General features: G+C 39.3%; 1 protein-coding gene across 1 annotated transcript in view; it reads right to left on the bottom strand.

Moving 5' to 3' along the window:
- LOC123718408 (talin-1) overlaps nt 1–20,133 on the bottom strand; it is a 64,397-nt gene that overhangs the window by 11,083 nt on the left and 33,181 nt on the right. The window contains exons 23-52 of the mRNA XM_045674847.1: nt 19,947–20,066; nt 19,589–19,699; nt 19,345–19,434; nt 19,052–19,189; nt 18,524–18,642; nt 18,197–18,341; nt 17,268–17,464; nt 16,695–16,824; nt 16,314–16,438; nt 15,764–15,929; nt 15,239–15,331; nt 14,809–14,883; nt 14,418–14,580; nt 13,813–13,940; nt 13,233–13,364; nt 12,175–12,360; nt 11,719–11,873; nt 11,133–11,276; nt 10,705–10,838; nt 10,379–10,491; nt 9,743–9,901; nt 9,110–9,270; nt 7,537–7,639; nt 7,031–7,161; nt 6,428–6,560; nt 5,998–6,121; nt 5,281–5,445; nt 4,781–4,971; nt 2,873–4,375; nt 649–765 (exon numbers count right to left, since the gene is read on the bottom strand). Of these exons, the coding sequence (XP_045530803.1) occupies nt 649–765; nt 2,873–4,375; nt 4,781–4,971; nt 5,281–5,445; nt 5,998–6,121; nt 6,428–6,560; nt 7,031–7,161; nt 7,537–7,639; nt 9,110–9,270; nt 9,743–9,901; nt 10,379–10,491; nt 10,705–10,838; nt 11,133–11,276; nt 11,719–11,873; nt 12,175–12,360; nt 13,233–13,364; nt 13,813–13,940; nt 14,418–14,580; nt 14,809–14,883; nt 15,239–15,331; nt 15,764–15,929; nt 16,314–16,438; nt 16,695–16,824; nt 17,268–17,464; nt 18,197–18,341; nt 18,524–18,642; nt 19,052–19,189; nt 19,345–19,434; nt 19,589–19,699; nt 19,947–20,066 (5,451 nt within the window). The remainder of the gene's footprint in view (nt 1–648; nt 766–2,872; nt 4,376–4,780; nt 4,972–5,280; nt 5,446–5,997; nt 6,122–6,427; nt 6,561–7,030; nt 7,162–7,536; nt 7,640–9,109; nt 9,271–9,742; nt 9,902–10,378; nt 10,492–10,704; nt 10,839–11,132; nt 11,277–11,718; nt 11,874–12,174; nt 12,361–13,232; nt 13,365–13,812; nt 13,941–14,417; nt 14,581–14,808; nt 14,884–15,238; nt 15,332–15,763; nt 15,930–16,313; nt 16,439–16,694; nt 16,825–17,267; nt 17,465–18,196; nt 18,342–18,523; nt 18,643–19,051; nt 19,190–19,344; nt 19,435–19,588; nt 19,700–19,946; nt 20,067–20,133) is intronic.

The following is a 20,133-nucleotide window of genomic DNA, read 5'->3' as shown; positions in this document are numbered from 1 at the left end:
TAAACTTTGGTCAATTCAGATTTTCAAATATCCACCTTTTTTAACTACACTAGTTAAAATATTGGGGTCTTGATCTTGCACTAAGATTTTTGTATCTGCTTTTTTCTTGAACAGTTCCATACTAACACAAGAGTGACTTTACTTTGGTGTCTTCATTGTCAACCATAACAGTCGAATTGTATCAATACTCTGTGCCAAAGACGAATAACTTGACAACCATGTTGGGTTAACCAAAATAAATGTTGTGGAAATGAATTATGTTTGGTGTAACATTGCGTGAACAAATTCAGAACGTACCTAACTAGTAGAGAAGAGACATGTCAAAAGTACCCCTAACCGAGCATGGTGAAAGTCATGAGGCGAGGTGTGTCAGGGTTTTGGCAAGTGGAGATCCCGTGGTATTTGCTTTCCCGTTTCGAAAAACTTAGTGATATAAAATTGAGAACTTTAGCATGACACTCAGAAATTATTGACGGATTTTAGTAAAGCTTTTGTATTGGTTAAAATTGTGCAAAGAGTAAGTGTGTGAAATTTTTGGGGTGTAAAGGGAGAGATAGAGAGTGTAATTCGTCAAGAGGTAAAGTATTGTGGTTTTAGAAATTTACTAAAACACACAAGTTGCAGTTACGGAAGCTGAATAAATAATACCTCGATTTCCTGTGATATAGCCTCAATCGTGGATTCCAGCGCTCTTGTGCCTCTTGTATGTTCATCTTCAACAGCTTTAACAGTCTTCAGCAGTGATGTCACATTTGTCACCATAACCTACAAACATTTAATTTTTTTGTCTATGATTTCACAAAAAATAACCGACTTCAAAATGACCACCTGCGTTTATGGTTCTTATTTCCACAACATTCCAAGCAATTTAAACCATTCCAAATCGAACCAACAAAATGGAAACTTTGAAGTCGGTTTAAAATTTAAAGATTTTGACAGAAAAACCAATAAAAAGCCGGCAAGCGTGAACGATTGCATGATACCTATGGACAAAATAAACACCAATGCAAGTAGCACAAACTATATATACAATCGAATAGTTATATGTCAAAAATAAAATTAATAGGCAAGTAGGTGATCAACCTTGTGCCCGACAGTCTAAGGCATGTCACAAGGCTTACAAGCAAGTTTTAACGCGCACAGGTTCATAGATTCAGCTGGGATTTTACCAATTCAGGAATTTGATATAATACACTTCGATTAACCATCGACAACCTTCCTTAGGCCAAGAGTAGCACCAACATAGTGTACCAAATGTGTCAAACATTTGAAAATCATGTAAAATTTCTTATTTGAAACGTATGATCAACATACGGCTGTAACACCTATTTTTGCGACAATCTAGTAATAATAACTTCCATAAAATTATTCGATTTTATAGTATAGTCAGTACTGAGGGTACGTGAACACGGAACTGACAGGGGGTAAGGCTACGATTCAAAGTCTAATTCGAAGCAAACCCTACTCCAAATTAAATAATGATTCCAAAAACTAGAACGAAATTACCACTTATCCATTCCGTGATTCAACCCATAAGCTTTCAACAAGCGAATCTTGAACGCAATTTCGAGTAAGAATCTCACCAAAGGATCACCCTTTCGAGTAACCGGCAAAACCGCCAAATGGATGATCCATTTGTAGTCCATTACCTAACCGTCTCTACGAATTCATTTAGTCAAATGTCTGTTCGCATTCTATTAATAATTATTAATTTGACGAAGTTTTTAAAATACTTCTCGAACAGGGAAGTTTTTTATTTTATCAGCTTTGAGTTTGATCTTATATCTACCGTGATCTATTGCCGCGAAGGTATTTCCAATCGCTTTAACCTTTTCAAGCAATTTGATCGGTCGAAACATCGAACAGAAAATCAATCTATCGAAGCGTCGAGTGCATTGTAGTTCTTGAAGGCCTTTGACTAACGTTCAAGATCCGCTCTTAAAAATTCGTACAATATTGGACTTTCGAGCGATGTTAACCTCCGATGAAAGCTTCGGGCTTATAAGCTGATATCTGATTTATAAACTTAAAGAAATCAGTCCCAACTCACGACCCATGACATGAAATGACATCACAACATTGGTTTTAATAGTGACATGATGGAATAACCTAAATCCCTTGAAATGAATAATGGGTCAGAATTTCTGGATTTTAAACCAAACAGCGTGACAAGTTTTTAAAGAATTACGCTATTTTCTTGAAGGAATTGAGAAATATAGTCAGATGGGTTCATATTATAAAGCGAATCTATTCTAAACCGGGATTCGAGAGCTTTTATGACCCTCTATATATTTCACAGGGATTTCGCTACGCCATTTATAACAGTAAGTGGTGCTGACAAGTTAAATCAATGACACGATAATTGCGAAAATATTCAAGTCCAATTATATTAAATTCATACTGTCATTGAGTTGATTTCAGGCCTTTTGGCCACACAAAAACCACTAACACAATAAAAAAATTGATACCAACACACAAACATTATTTTCTCAAATTGTTCGTGTACGACCAAAAAATCGATCCTGCAATTAATGCTCTAAATAGTGTACAAATTCGCGCTAGAATTTTAAAAACTACTGCAAAGGTAGATCAGTGTTTCTCAAAGTGGGACCCACGCCCCACAGGGGGCAACTTGATTGTTAAGTATTAATTCAATTAATTATAATGATTTAGAATTTGAATTACAGTTTTTTAAATGTTTTAAAAAGTTCCTTACCATGTTTCGTTTCTTAAGTGAACGATTACATTGTTTAATATTAAAATTATATAACATAAGAATTTTAGAAAGGCCATGTTGGGCATGGGCCGAGGCGTGGTCTTTCTAAATTGGACTTGAATATTTCCATCCACACCATGCGAATTTGATTCTGACCGATTCATTCCCACTGTTCTCAACCGCTTCCGTCTCCCGAAACCTCGTATTATCCACTTCATCGAGAATTTTTAGCTGTTCCACCATACGACTCTTCGGCCTTTGGCGTTCCTTGACCATCACTTTCATATCTTTCCTATTCATCATGGACTCGTAGAAATGCCACCAGCCATCCAAACTGCCGAATTGTTTTTCCCGATTTTTTATGACATCTTCGTATATCGTCCACCAATTGTTGGCATAGTACTGTAATGGGTATGTTCGTGTTATATCATATATTTCGCTATTGTTGCTATTTCGACCTTCATTTGTTACGTTGGGAATATAGGTTCTGATAATCTTGTTATAGTATCTCTCTAGTAGACACAATTCTTCATATGTAGACTTTGATATGTCTATCTTTGTTATATCCAAGTCTGTCTGCTTTCTTTCTATTTCTATATTGGATAACTCTTTTAGTTTCAAAATCAGTGGATCAAATCCTTTGTAATTGAAGTCTCGTTTGGCAAAATCGATTAATTTTAAAACTATATCTTCATACTTTTTGTTGTATTCTAAATCTTTATTGATTGCCTTCGATAGATCAACTTCTTCGATAAAAGTACGCAGAGTGTGTTTCTCTTTCTCGTATTTATCTATTTCTGTTTTTATTTCACCTAAAACCAGCTCGTGTCCACTAAATCTCTCCAATTCCAGTCTCGTTTCTTCCATTCTTTCTAAATTTCTTTGCGCTAACGCCTTCCACCATTCTGTATCATCTTTGAACATGTTCCAAAATTGTTTCCTGTTAATTGTATTTAGTCCACTTTCAGGTGTTTTAGGACTATTCTGCGACGATTTCATTGGCTCTATAGCTTTTACATCTTTATTTTCCATGTTAACGACTAAATTGATTGGTTTCACTTTTTTAAGTTTAAAAACAGGACTCTTTAACTTTGGTCTATCGATTTTAGTTCTTTTTATTGTCAAATTTGTATTAACAGTGTCTTGCCAATCTAAATCTTCGACCACTTGGGACAGACGCTTCATCTCACTGTCCAAATCTGATGCAACAACTTCCAATTGCCTCGCATTACGTTTCCTTCTATTATCAGCTTTTTTTGCAACATCAACGCATACATCAATAAATTTTCGTAGTTCTGCTAAGAAAATACCCTCCCCGTATTTAAGCACCCTCCAGTCCATGTCGAATAGACTATTTTTGGCTGCTATGTTGTATCTAGCATTGACATCGTCATTTATTTCTCGGGAAATGGGCTGGGTCATTAAATCCTCTATGTAAGTGATTAGTTCTTCGCAACTATCGTGGAAAATGCTGGGTGAGATATCGTCATCCTGACTGGAATAGTCCAAGAGTTTGATCAGCTCATCTTCCTGATCAGATTGGAAGATATCAGTTTCAGAATCGCACGAATTGTAGTCTTTTATAAGGGAACGTCTCTTTGCTTTTGGGATTGTGTTGGTTTTGATCGGGAGGCTCCAACGCTTCGGGTCTGAGAGGCGCTAGAAACACCCGATAAACATTAAAATGGAGTTGAGACGTCAAACTATCATTAGACAGATCGAGTCCGTCAATCCTTTTTCTTAATGAGCAATTTGTCATTTGATCTGACGATTGACAGATTCAATCTGCCCATGACATAGAAAGTCCAATATCGACATAGACATACATAGACACACAGAAAAGCGAAAAATCACGATTTGGTAGAAAACATAAAATCTAAAAGCTGAAAAAATATATAATCAAAATTTTTCATTAAATAAGAAGTGATATTTAACCCTAAATGGGCCTTGGGACAGAAATGAAGGATCATATTTCCAAGACACATTTCCTCACGAAAATTTCCTTTCAATATGAACACACACTAAAAAAACCGATAAGTGGTTCCTCCCCAACCCCCATCCTACCTTGGCGGCGTGCTTCAAGCGGTCCATGTCTGGATGCTGCACGTGCTTCCCACTGGCTGCAGCGGTTGCGGCGGCTAGATCCCGCAGCGCGGCTGCAGCGTCTCTGGCAGCGTGGAGGACCAGCACTTGGGGCTCGGCACTTCCGCCCCCGAGGGACATGGCCCCTTGCTTCACCACTTCGCATAGTTGCACTATACGGAGCAATTGTTATTGATTAACCGTTTTAGTTCGTGAATATGTCTATTAACTAATTGCTGGCGTATTACAATTTAAGTGACGAACTACTAAAGAATATTTCATAGACAAGGAGAAAACCCCTGAAATTCACTCTAGTGTCATCGGCCTATTAAGATTTGAAACAGTATTTTTATGAATATTAATTAAGTGAGAAACACGCGCATGTGTCACCTGTCTATTAATATCTAATGCAGTATCATAAGATAAATATTTTAAGTCTATTCACAATTGCCGTACACGTTGCAGCCCTATTAGTAACTTACTGATAGTCCCAACAGCGCTCTGGGCAGCTGAAGCCAACTGCTCCTGAGTCCCACCGGCGCCACCCACCAGGCTCTTGGTATCTTCCACCAGCGTCTTCGCCGTCTTCAGGATATTCTCACGATGGTTTGAGAAAGTATCGCCTTCCTTCTCTGACTGAAGTGTGCCTGAGAGAGTAGAAGAATCTTTTGAAACCACTTCAAAAAAGCACCAACCAAACCTTTTATGTTGACATATTTTGCGATCAGTCTAAGTTTCATGAAAATTGGTACAGCAGTTTAGACATATACTGTTTATTTTGTATTTTTTAAATTACAATAAACTTCTCGAAACCAAAGATAATAGAACTAACTAACTAACTAACACTTAAAAAGTAGTCCGCTAATGACCTCGAGGATTTCGTTATATAGAAATATTGTAGAACAATTTTCTATAATAATACATATACATATTTATAGCAAAAATAGTTCCTGAGGTCGTAGGTAGGCTGTGCACCAATGGACTTTCTATGTGCGCATTTAACATTCGTTCGTACGAAGGAAAACATCGTGAGGAAACAGGCTTGTCGTAGACCCAAAATGGCGTGTGTCAGCGACAGAAGGCTGATCTCCTAGCTGACTAATAGAATGACAAATGATCATGAAACAGATGCAGAAATCTGAGATCCAGAACACAAAAGCGCCACTGATTTTTTAAATAATTATTGTGTAAAAACTCACCAGCGCTCGCAAACAAAATGGTAGTGTCCAAATCGCCAATGATAGTGGCGATGGTGGCCGCGGCATCGATGCAGGCTTGAGTGCCGCGGGAGCCCGCTTGAAGAGCGCTCAACAGTGAGACCACCTATTATTAAACGGCTTTAATAAGACTTCTAATAAAAAAGGGCATGGCGACACAACTGAATAATTGCTGAACAATTATCTAAATATGGACTAAATTAATTTGGTCCTTCGATCTGGATTCAAAGACCTTGTCTAAGCAAAACCGATATAAAAATAATTTAGCGTCCACAGAGCCCCTAGTATTTAATGATTGGGCTATAAATGTATATTCTATATAGTTTATAGCTTATCTTGATAGTTAAAATATACGTTTTTCAGATGCATTGTTAGGTCTAAGACTGTCCCATTATAACATGTCAAGTCTCACCTTCTCATTTAACTTCCTCGCGTTATCAGCAACGGACCGTTGGTTTTGGGAAATGGCGGCGAGACGACAGTGGCCACCAGCCCTCACCAACTCGGATACACCTTCGCCAACTTCCACGGCACACACGCGAATACTAAAATATATGCATAACAGTTCATGACGTTTTCTTTGAAAAGACAAAAACTTGGCCATTAAGGAGAGTGATGAATCGTTTATTGCCAGTTCTTCTCACCAGCTCTACGCCCTTCGAATTCGAGAATTATCAGATTCGACATGTTCAGATTTATTAACTATAAAAAACCCGAATCAAGAGTTTCCATTTTAAGGAAACGAACAAACGGTCAAAGGTCTGACCAGGTTATAAGGTCCATATACATTTCTGTTAAAATTGTGACGTGTTATCACGCCGCCTGTTTAGCCTTATCAAGTTTTATTTAATAATGTCCAAAGTGAAAACAATACAAAAAAGTATCACCTAATTTCAGCTCGACGTTGTTTTAAGAGGTTCGCTCGCTATATTTATGCCTTTGACATTTCAAGTAAATCTATTTGTATTCCTTATGATGGACTAGACCTATTTTGAACTTAAACGTGAACACTCACCGATTGGCGACGTCCGCGTTGGGCGTAGTCGCCGACGCCCCGACACTGTCAGTCGCCAACTTCTCATACTTCTGACACATCTCATTCCCGAGTTCGACTAAACGAGCCGGTTCAGTGGCAGCCTTGGCCGTCTGAAAAATTAAAACGCGCTCGTAAAATAATTCGTTATACACTCCCGTACGTAATTGAGAAGTGACAGAAACTGTAAACAGATGATATTTCATCAACTTGATGTGACGGCTCTTGTTGACAGCTGAAGTGTAATTGTTGTTCCTTGAACTAAAGTTCATCAATGTACATTGAGTTAACTAATGACTAAACGATATTTTGAATGAATATTACGCCAATTAAACTTGATTAATCTTTTTTCGTGAATTATAGAGAAGTACCGGCCTATTCAATGCAAACAAATATTTCCTCTTTACAATATTAGAGTAGATATCACAGAAACTCCTGCTGAATTGTGTTGGACCCTGTCAAAGGCTGTTTTTAGATCAAAACCTTACCATATCGGAAGCCAGTCTGGCAATCTCCTTAGCGGCTGCAACCATTCTTGTTTGGTAATCCACGAATGATTCCGTCTCGTCATAGCTGCCGATAAGGGACATTCTGCAATATTTTATTTATATAAATACAGGAAGTTATGTGAAAACGTTTCTATCCCCAGAAGCGTCGCCGTTCATTACAATAATATTTTACTTGGGAACAAAATTGTACCTATTTATTTATTCAAGTTAACCACATCATATATAATGCTATATCTACAGTAGATCTTACACGCTATCTTTCGTACGATACATGACAATTATGGTGAACATAAATTTTAAATTGATCAGCCCACCGCATACATTAACCTCGGGATAAGTAGTGTTTATTCTGTTAGGAGAATTCGAATGCAATTCATTGCATTGAAAAGGACAGCGAAAAGGACGAATTTGCCAATCACAAGTTTCACTCGTGTTTCATCAGTATGTTACCAAAGATCGTGAGCTTCTTTGGACATATATCACGGCAGTTCCGATGACTTGGAGAAGCTTGTGATAGCCGGTAGGGTAGGAAGCACGCTAGAGTTTTTCAGCAACTGAAGACCTTTCCCCGGTTCGTTTTAGTAACCTTGCATTCTTTATTATTATTATTACTATTTATGAACTTAACATCCCTCGGGAGTCGGTTTGATTGCAGGAAGTTGTTGCTGCATGGATGGTTTGCGCTGCTGATTCAAGTCATGTCATTCACGTGTATATTTCTTTAATTTAAACTGTTTCAATCGTCTCAAACACGTTCAGAGCATAAATAAAATATCTTTAAAGAAATCAGGCTTTTAAAACATTACCTTTCGTGTGAATTAACTAAGCACTGGCTAATATAGTATACACTGAACACTGGCAGACGTTCGCCAACTTCAGATCAATATACAGTGACTGCAATTTGGCGGAACGCCAATTAAATCATGTTAGTACGAAATTTAGAAAAATTCCATGCACGTTAGTTTAGAGCTAACTGATGGAATTTTATGGATACGATGTTGACAGGCAACATTTGTACAGCAGAGAAGTAAGATAGAGCGAAGCGAATAGAGGCAGGAAGAGAATTTTATAGCCTCACAACGGGTACTCGAAGGTTTGCGAAGAAAGGTAGAGTAGAATTTCAAGGACATCATTTTCAAAGGAATTTATAATCGTTCTTAAGGTATGAGTTTATGGATTTATCGGGAATATAAGAGATACAGAACGTGAGCCACAAGCCGGCGAATGAGTAACCAGCCTAGCCGCTTACGGAACTTTACGGTTCAATATTTTTTTTAGGTAAATAAACTTTCGTGCCTATTGTATTGGCATTTTTATCAAATTTTTGCTCCTCGTCACTGAATGTTCAGCTGATTCATAAAATGAAAGTCCTTAACCCAGCATCTGTTTATTTATTTATAGATAGTTATTTTTGGTTGAGACATCGAGACGTCGAAGGCAGAAAGATGTACGATAAAATATATATGTTCGAAATCGAGACTATGCGCTAATGTCAAAACGTACTAGATGTTCATATAAAACGCCTCCCGTATAACAAACGTAAGGTACTAACCTATGCTCAGTGAGTCTAGCCACAGCCCGTGCTACAGAGTCCAACAGAGGCCCAACAGCACCTCTTTGGGTGCTCAACTCCCTCACCTGGCCACTCAACTCGTTGAGAGCAGCTCGGGCAAGCGAGCATTGCGCTTCGACTTCGCTATGAGCCGACATTGCCTATAACAATATCATCTATGTAAACAATATTTATAAAAACTGTTTCTCTCTTTCGTCTCTTCTCTTCACAGGGTAAATGGAATACGAGTGAAAGATACGAAAGTACTTAAGATTTAATTAAATAAATCCAGTACTGTTTGATAATCCTCATGATTAATACAGATATACAACGATCTGTAAGCTTACCACATATTTTCAATTTGTACTATTATTGTTTTGTTTTATCAATATTGTTTGTATCAATACGGAAACCGCTATTGTTATGTGCTAACCTTACTGTTAAAAAAATCTAGCTGTCCGCTGTAATATAAAATCTAAAAGACGTAAGCTTTCAAACAACAAATCCAACTAAGTATATTACTTAAAAAATATAAAAAAACAATTTATTTTTCAATATTTATCGATGTTATGTGGTACAATGTGTGATAAAATACAATCCTCTATTCCATAAACTCCATTTTAATTTACTTACCCGAGGATTCCCTCCACTCTGCTTAGCTGCGTGCACGAGCAGAGACAAGGTCTCCAACACCGTCCTGGTATGTTGTAACAGTCCGGATTGTGAGGCCGATTCAGTGAGATTCGACGCGGCACCGCTAGCAGCGGAGACTAGGGGTTCGGCGTATGATACCTGCGAAAAAAATATTCACAAAATCGTATCTTAGAAATATTCGAATAAAAATAAAAATTAAAAAAGTGTTAAATATTTCGATTATCAAATGAAAAGGAACACGAAAAATGTGCAAAATGATCTCGCGAACAATTTAAATTAAAAAAAATTATTAAAACGAAAAAAACATGCAAATAATTTTTAGCGATTTTTACAAAAAAAACCCTGAGAAGCCTAATATTGACTTAATAAATAAATAAACAATTTTTTTCACCATTAATTTCAATTATTATTTATACAAAAAACCAGCAAAATACATGTATACATTGTCATATTTTATAAGAAAATATTGTTGTCTCGGGACGAGCGACAAAAATGCCGTTGATCCTTTGGAAGATGGGACTTTGGTAGCTTTTTTGGTATGGGAAGCTAGTTATGTGGACACATTAGTACCAGTAGTAGTTCACACTTTAAAAAATCTAATTAAAATGTACCCACCATTTGCAAGACGCTATGTCCCAAATTCTCAGCTTCAGAAGTGGCTGCGATCCTCACCGGCTCCAACTTTTCCAGCATCTCCGCTGCACTGTTCTCCACTTGCTCGCAGTAGCCTAAATTATTAATAATAGTTTTTTATTAAGTGATACCGCCGCCCATAAACACTGACATTTCTATAGCGGCAGGCCTTGGGTTCGGAAATGCTGCAATGGTCTGATTATTAGTAGTCTGGCCCTTAAACGCTCAGTTGTGACAAAATAAAGTAGACCACGAACTCCTACTGTAATAACCGTAGATCTCAATTTCACTAGACTGTAGAATCTTACCTTGCAGAGTATTAGCCTGCCTGGACCTCAAATCTTGTCCGACAGCCTGTATCGCAACCTGGTCCAGCTCCCGCTGTTGCGAGTTCAGCGTATCCAATGCGCGTGCGCATTCACGTTGTCCGGGTGCCTTTTCACTAAAAATAAATTATTTTTTAACTTTTTAGGAACAATTTTCTGAAAATAACTGACTAACAATGGATTTTGAAAATGATAATCATAGATTATAAATAAAACAATAAGGGTAGAACAAAAAATATACATAGTGTCAGTTTGGCTTACACATAATTTATGAGGTCATGCAATCAAAATTCACATAAAATGGGAGTAAAACAAAAATTTGTCTTGCCCTACCCAAAAATTCTAATTTCTTTTCGCAATGAAAGTTAGGAAATCATGAAGGTAGAACCAAAATTTTACAGTAAACTTACCGAATATTGGTGACCAAAAGTTTGATGCTGTCCGAGACAGTTTTGCTGTGAGTGGCCAAGGCCTGCCATTGGGGTCGGTCTGATGGTGCCAGCACCAGCACTCTGGCTGCTTCCAGCATTGAGCAGGACCCAGATATTATGCTCCTGGAAGTTGAGAATTGAGAAATTGTTTTTCTTTGAAAGAAGCTTTTAAAAAATTTTAGGAATTCCTGCTCTTCCGTCGTCAGACAATAACTTTTAAGGCTAGGGGCTGTTCATTTATCACTTGAGGCTCGAATGGGGGGAAGAGACGGTTTTCGGCAAAAATTATAAGGCATGTTGTACTATTGATGCCTTATAATATATATTCAACAAAGGCTGGACACACACTAGTCAGCCCTCTGGTATTGAGAGTATCCATGAGTCAACTATATCAGGTGAGCCTGCTGCCCATTTGCCACATTTGCCCATTCATGTCTCCAGTAAAACCTCACCACGTATCACCAGGGCTAGGCTTTGGGGGCTTTAAAAAAATGATATAAACTAAAAAATCCGATAAAACTGAAGGAATCCTGCAATTGTGTTAATATAGTACAAGTAATGTTACCTGCCACAATCCAAAATGGCCTCTTGACTAAGTCTGGCCTGGGGCGAGATCCTGGCGGGAACAGCTGCGAATTCCGGACTGTCCGCGAACTGACAGAGGCTGCGCACGGCCTCTTGCAACGGACTCGTAGCTTGGGCGCACCTTTCCCGATTCGCCTAAAAAATTATAACGTTTATAACGAACTAGGAATCGCATCAACTTTGAACACTTAAACTTTTCTCATGAACCATTCAAGACATTGGTGAAAGCAGCACTATATTCCGTGCCTTTCAAGTTCGATTAAATATAATGAATTCTCCATCGTCAAGGCAGCGTTTGTAAGAAACTGCCGGCCCGTCCGCGCCAGTCTTTTCCTTAGTGTTCAGAGTAAAAATAGGCTATATTTATACCCAAAAAAGGCACGTAATTATAAAGTCTGTACAAAAAACAGGCCAACAATTCCTAAACAAGGTATACCTCGCTATAATCCAAATCCAAAGCCTTGATCTCCTTCACGAGAGCCGCAGTGCAATTGGCAACGTCCTTTGCCGCTTGGACAAAGTGCCTCTTGCTCTGCGGTTCGGCAGAACGCCCGGAAGCCACGCGACACGCATTGCAGAGGGCACTGGTGTGCTTCGCTATCACCGTGGCAGCTGATAGAACCTGCAATTAGATTGCCGCTACAAATGATATTCTTAACTTGAAGTTTAAGTGCGACATGTGTCCCAGGAACCAAAAAAAGAAAAAACGTGGAAAGGTCCCCCGTCCTCTTGCGTAAAAGAATATCGGGTGTGTGATTGCATATCAGGAGACCCATAGCGGGAAGGTTTCAATTCGAAAGAGGCTTCAAAACCCCTATGTAATTTTGGTCACGCCTGATTATGGCAAGCATGACCATAAACGTCAATAGTTAGTGTTGTGTGGACTAGGTTTCCGCACTTGGACGCCCATTTGGTCAGCCAGGCTCGCGTCAATCAAGCCTAGCTCCTTCTGGAAGACCAGAAGTTTTCTGGGTACTAAACAGGTTTCACGACCTCACTGCTCTAAAGATCTCTGCACGTGGGAAGCCACAGCAATGTCAAGACTACGTGGGTTTATTGATGGTTATGGGAGCTTCTAATAAAATTTCACGCATAACAGACAAGGAAATTAACTAAGTTTGCAAGAAGATTCCTTTCTGCCTAATGTTCTCAATGTTATGCTCAACAAATGCTCTGAGGTTATCTAAGATGCTGCTTTTTTCCCTAAAGGCAAGATTACTGAATCAGTAACGCTACAAGCTTTTAGGTCTGAGCCTCAGATTTCTGTATTTGAGTCATGATCTAATAAGTAAGCAGGTGATCAACCTCCTGAGCCTCACACCTTGTCAACATTTTACGTCTAAAGCAAGTCGGTTCCTCACGATGTTTCCCTTCGTACGAGCGACTGTTAAATGCGCATTAAAAGTCCATTGGTGCACAGTCGGGGTTCGAACCTACGATCAGGTATGCGACACATATTACAAGAAAGAACACTCGAAAACCCTGAGAACATACCTGATGCTGGTCAGTCCTCGGATCGCTAAGGGTCGCACACGCCCGTTCGATGGCAGCGGCCGCCCGAGCGAACTGCGCCTGGTCCACCAGACCAGCGCGGCCTGCTACCGACGTCTCATCAGACACCGCGGTCTAAGTGACACAAATTTATTTAAGGCGAATTAGTTAGCTTTACAGAAATTGTTTCCAAAAATCCTGATCCTAAAATAATTTTTAATCCAATTTAATAAGTCGTTTGTTCCCTTTAGAGTAGTCTTGGACCATGAGGTTTAGATTTAAATTGACCCCAAAGCCGGTGTACAACGAATAGGTATCGCAATATATCGAGAAAATGCCAGCATTAAAGGGACTAGCATGGGAGGGAGCATTATTAATACATTCTTAACAATAATTATTGTAAATACTCTATAAAAACACAAAACGATTAGTTGGAGGTGGCCTTCTTTAACAAAGAGAGTAAACTAGATGGAAAGGGCCACCAGGGAAAAGGAAGTTGGTGGAATATTTGGGAGAGCGATGCTCAAGATAAATAATAGAGTATAGGTAAAATAATTATTTTTAAAATAAAAAAAACACTCACCAAATACGCAGACTGAGCGGTACATTCGACCAACGTCTGAACGGCTAGACCGGCAGCGGATACGCTTCGGGAGAAGTGTGTCGTGTCGCTTTTTTTGATGGAGCTCGCCATCCCTGACATGCCTTCACCTGGAACCACAGATGCACCTTACTCCAATGTATTTGACACAACAAAATAACGGAAGGCCTGTTTATTTGAATAATAATTACAACACGCACACACCCTCAAATACTACACATTTCCACACACACTCACTTCAATACTATTTCAATGTTCATAAACAATAATGCCTTAAAACTTAAAAAGCGGCCATTGTCCTGCCTGAATTACAAATAAAAACCATTCTCCATCATCACCCAGTCGATCCAGCAGGCCCTTCTTAATGTGGGGTTTAAATTCTGAACTCTTTTGAAGTATTTCGGAACCAATTCGACTTAGGGTACTTAGGGTAGGGAAAAAGTAACAATTATTAAAAGGCCGGCAACGCGCTAGCAATCCTTTTGGCAAAATGAGTGTCCATGGGCGGCGGTATCACTTAACCTCAGGTAATTTTGCCTCCTGTTACATTAAAAAAAGCCCGTTTACACCACATAAAGCGCACTCACTCAACGCCTTGCTCTGCTCGACCACCGCGTCCAAGCATGCAAAGTAGCCCATATCGTTGATCGGCTGCGAAGGCTGCGAGAGCAGAGTCCTGGTGCTCTGGATGCTTCTGATCGCAGCCGAACACTCCTTCTGCCCCGGGGCCGCTTCCGTGCACACGTCAACCTGGGAGGGATTAAAACTTTGTTATAAAAAATTAAAAACTTGGCTAGAAAAAACTGATCACTGCATTAGAAAACAAGAAATTAAATATATTAAGGGGCGGCCTTATCGCTAGTAAAATATCTCTTCCATGCAACCCGATTAATTACCACATTTTTTACGGTTCAAATTGGTTATTTCTCGTCTCGGTTTAAGTAATGCAACAAAAACAAAAATAAAAAAAATACTTACCAAATTATTGATGCTCTCTGTCACAGCACGAGCGGCTGCAGCCAACTGGTTTTTCGCGTTTGGACGAGTGAGGTCCTAAGAAATAAAATCAAAAATATTATAGTACAAATGTGGGTAGACAATCTATTTTAAAAGAAAAAAACACGCCGCTAGGTTATAAAACTATCGTCCGACAAATTTAAAAATCTATTTAATTTAAGGATAATTTTAAAATCTGTCATGTGTCAAAGCTGACGTATTATATAATTGTAAGATTGACTTTGTTAGTCTGTGGAAATGACTTTTACAACACATTTTTGTGCTGGTGGCCGGCCTTTGAGGGATACTCTTTTTTTAACCAATTGTAGGTCGAACTAATAATTAGTTAGGATATTTTTTTTTTAATAACAATGAAATGAAAACATTTTGGATGAGATCCGAATACACTCACCTGACTGACAGACTTCGCGGTTCCGAGGAGCTTCGAAGAGTTCACTGTCACGGTCTTCATTGAACGAATCATTTCAGTGCGAGATTCCCGAGCCTAAAAATAAATAAAAAATCCATTTCTATACAAAACCAAATAATTACTTTTAGATAATTAACAATATATTTAACGAATTAAAAAAACAAAGTATAGATTAAAGATATATATCTTAGAAAAAATTATATAAAAATGCCTATAAAAAAACTAACCCAGGTTACATAATCTAACCATTGTTATTATGACGGTGCCTCAACCATAATACACAAAACAGCGTCTACATATATTATACAACTTTGTTTGTATGTAACTGATACACCCAAAAACTGGTTTTTAGAATATGTTTCAATTTACTTCCGGCGTGGGCGCCGATGAGACGCCAATTGCAACGTGCCACTGACAACTTAAAATCTATTTTCTATGACTTTACATGGTGTTCCCATTCTAATATAAAATATTTTTACATCATCCCGGAGTCAACAAAGAACCTACCTCAGTCTGGCCAGCCAGCTCCAGAGACACACCCATGAGTCGATTGAACGCATCTCCGAAGTGTCTTCCGCTGGCACTTAGCGTGCCCTGTTCCACGGAAGAGACCACATCCGATGATGCAGTACTGAGACCTACAGCCGCCGCGTTCAACTCAGTTTGTAATTCGCTGGTTAAAAAAACTCCTTTTAAATTATGCAAGTATTGGCAGTATATCTTAAAGTATTATGATTTACATTTTGAGGACTGGCTTGAATTTATATTTCTGTTTATAGAGATAGTTCTCTATATGTAATGAAATATAGTTTCCTTTCATATGGTTCTCTTTATCTATGTCTTTCATTTGATACCCATATGAAGAAAGTAGTTATAAAATAATCCGCCATTTTGTAGCGACCATCTTGAATGTAGAATAAGTTATAATGTCATCAGAAGCGTTGACCCACGCGTGGCCAACAAAATTAAACCTTTAAAATAAATAGCAAGCTTTAAAAAAATCTGGCGGACTATCGAAATGTCAGAAATTATATATAAGTCCTATGCTACAATATACCTGTAACTTTTGTCCGTCCGTGGCAAGTCGTCCATGTCAAGAATATGCAGCGTCTGATTGATGTCCTCCATTGCCGAATCCAGTTCTGCGTGACTCGGTACAGACTCTAGAGTGAGTTCGACGCTCTGTAAAATAAAATTAAGTTAAAATTTAACAATACCTTGCAAAGTTAACTTTACGAATTAGTTAAACGACCAATTTACAAAAATAAAAATGGCAGCTACTTAAAAGTAATCTTTTGTCGGTAATTGGTAAAATTCCGGTTCGAAGGACCAAAGGAGGTCCTATCTCCCAAGGAAGACCCTCCCAAATGCATGACCCGCTAATTGTGACAAGAAAAACTTATATGAACAAAATTTTGAAAAAAATAATATTTGAGACCTGAGAGACATTCTTCGCCATATTGACGACATTGGCGCAATCCACTTCTTCGGAGCTGTTCAAGAAGCGTTTCACATTTTCCACAAGAGTAAGAGACGAGGTCACAACTTGACGACCGGACGCTAGAACTCTGAAAAAAAAAGACCCCATTTTTCAGTACTTACAACCCCAGCTTTTATTTAAATTTAATTGAAATACAAAAAAAAATTACACATTTAAACTATTTTCTTTGATTTTTTTATTTTCCTATGTAATTTTTTCGTAATTTGAACCTTAATGTATAGAATAATATGGGTCTTTAGAAAAGAGTGTACCAATTCTTAAAAGGTCGGCAACGCACTCGCGAGCCCTGCTCTCATTCCTGAGGGAGCACCCCGACTGTACAGCAATGGACTGTTTATGTACGCATGTAACATTCGCTCGTACAAAGGAATACATCGTGAGGAATCGAGCCTTAGACACAAAACATCATCGTGTGTCAAGCACGGGAGGCTGATTACCTACTTGGCTAAACTTAAAAGAAAAGAAAACTACGTAACCTTTTTAACCTCAACAAATATTCACAAATATTACCTGGGTTGTTGTTCCTTATGCGCGTGCGCGATAGCGGCTCTGAGGGGCGGTGCGAAGTGCCTCAAAGACGAGGCCAGGTCCAACGCAGCTCTGCCGCAGCCGGCTGAGTCCTGACGCTTGGCCCCGGCGCTCAAGGCCGCGCTGGCCGATGCCGCTGAGCGACCGGAGGATTGAAGGTTGGAGTACGCCCATTCCACCTAAAACCCAGATTGGTTTAGTCTTTGCAATATTTAAGTAAAAAATAAATCAGTGGAGCTTCAACCTTTTTAGGTCTGGCCCTTATAGGCAACTTATACGACCTCAGGGATGAGTCGCACGCTGAAGCCACTAGGGCAACACTGCATTTAGCAACATTTACTTCAATTAAATTCACAATTCATTTCTTTTTTAAAGTTTTTTTTTAGTTTAGGGTTGCCTAGAAGACATCTCGAAGTAGCTATATAAGGCTGCTTCACAATTCCTGTTTTTATTATTGTCAATGGTCATGTAGGCCGCCATTTACATCAAATGAACGGTGACGAACGACCCACACAGGACTAGTAAGTAATAAATTAGTTCCGTTCGGCATCTGCATCCACCCAGGGGGTGTTTACGCCAGTTCTGGGCAAATGCTCACTGCAGATGGCGTGGGGTTTGGCGTCCTGCTGATACAGGGGCGGGCTATGTAGCCATTTGAAGGAGATGCTGCTCGAGATGAGACAAGGGTTCCACTCGTACCCGAAATAAGATTTATTAAAAAAACCCACTGTTGGTCTGAAGGGCCTTGACAGCTCAGCTGGGGCTATTTTATAAGCATAGCTTGGCCGGAATCGAGGTTTCAATAACAACAAACAACACTAAATAACAGTTCAAATCATTGAAAAGTAATTGCGAAAGTTTAATTTTTAGCTTCTTACAACAAGGATAGGGCAATGGGGTAAGATACTTACAGTCTGCTGGGGCAAGGGGGCGAGCTGGAACGCGGCACAGGCTCTCTCCATCTCATCCAACTCCTCCTTGAGATCTCTCAAAATCTCAGCTGCGGCATCCAGCTCCAGCCCACGGCATGAGGCACGGGCCCGACTCACGGCTGACCTGAAGAAATAGAAATTTTGAAGTGACTGTCCAAAAAATTCTTCTAAACCGAGCATTATTTTTATTTTATCGATGATAGTTGCTTCAAATCAAGTATTACTTAACAAATTTCATAGAAAACCGTTGAATGGTTTTGGTGATATTCACGCAATTGAGGCAATTTTTAAAATTTAAATAGATACCTAAGATCTGCACAGCTGGCCGTGAACTGGTTCGTGGTGTCAGCCAACTGCTTGTTAGCGGCTGGTTCGCTCACTGTGGGCAAGACGGCACGAGACGCTTGGGCCACGTGACCACTTGGCTGAAAAAAATATCACTTATTACATGGCACATGTGTCCCAGACAGCAATATCTTAATTAGTGATTACCTAACTAAACAGTGGCGCAATCTTGAATGACACTTGCATATGACGTTTTGCTTCACAGCTGCCCACTGGAGTATTTTTGCCAATTCCCTTGGCAATGTGAGTTTCCATGGGCGGCGGTATCACTTATTGTCAGATTAGCCTCCTGCCTCTTGACACATACAAAAAAACGGTCGGATAATAAAAGAAAGAACATCACAGGATGTATAAAATGAATGTTCTGGGTTTACCCATTACCTGGTCTATCATAATGCTGCAGCTGGACTATAACTTATGGTACAACCTGTATAATAAAAACAAGGAAGCCGTTGCATAAAATAAAAATATTTTTAAATGCCTTCTCACCTGTAAGAAAGTCTCCGATGCAGTGACCAAGTCCAAATGCGCTGCTGGATGGTGGGGTCTGGCGCTGAAGACGCTCCCAGCTTCTGACAATCTTGGAATATGGGAACTGAGGATGGAGCATTCCGAGAGAAGAGCTTCCTATAAGGAAATTAATATATTCAATCCCAAGCCCACAAGGCTCGCAAGTGCGTAACCGCCTTTTGATAATACTTTCGATTTTTTGCAAGATTCACGCTAAACAAATCGATTGTCTTTGAATCTAAAAATCTCGTGTCTTTAGATCCGAATCTTACCTGTGAATACTTGTTAGTGTTGTATTGTGTCGCGTTATGAGCTGATGCGATCAGCTGATTGGCGCTGGAGGCGGCTTGTCTGGCGCTTTCCTGAAATGTTTAACATTATTTACTAACGAGCTTAGAGGACAGTCAAGAAAGGCAGTTATGGCCCATGGACACCAATTGGGTGAGTTGCCGCCTTTTTAACGTTACCAAGCAATGTTGGTGGAGAATGAGACTTAAATAATTCCAGTTAACTCACATATAATCTCGCGACTTGTGAGCTGACTATGTCCTGCCCCTGCGCATAATCAGCCGTTATGAACCTCAACTCTTCAGCTGCACGGAGTAGAGCCTCTTGCTTGTCGCGATCCTGAAACAAAAACACATTTTTAATTTACACCCGCTTTAAGATTAACAAGAGTGTCCTGTATAAGCAAGAATGGTAAAACAAGAGGGATCATCAATTTCAAAAGTGACCATTGGAAAACAGGAATGACCTTGGGAGATCATAAGGCAGGTAGCGCCAGCATTGATGTGTTGAGAACTAACTTTAATTTAACATATAAACGATGAACAAATATAAAAAATCTAAAATAATATATATCCTGGAGTCCCACCTGCGGCTCTGAAGCGCATTGCCTGGCTGCTTCCACCATCCTGGCAGTGGCGTCTGCCAAGAGCTTAGCAGCAGCCAACAGCTTGCCTTGACTCTCCGAAGGCTGTTTCTCCGCTTCAGTCTGAAAATTTCACGATGTAAGTTTTTTTGTCCACAAATTTCTGTAAAGTCACTTCTCTCACTCTCTT

Source organism: Pieris brassicae, chromosome Z, assembly GCF_905147105.1.
Source record: "Pieris brassicae chromosome Z, ilPieBrab1.1, whole genome shotgun sequence".
Classification (NCBI taxonomy): Eukaryota; Metazoa; Arthropoda; class Insecta; order Lepidoptera; family Pieridae; genus Pieris; species Pieris brassicae.
The sequence above is the reverse complement of the archived record's forward strand: the minus strand, read 5'-3'. Positions and strand labels throughout refer to the sequence as shown.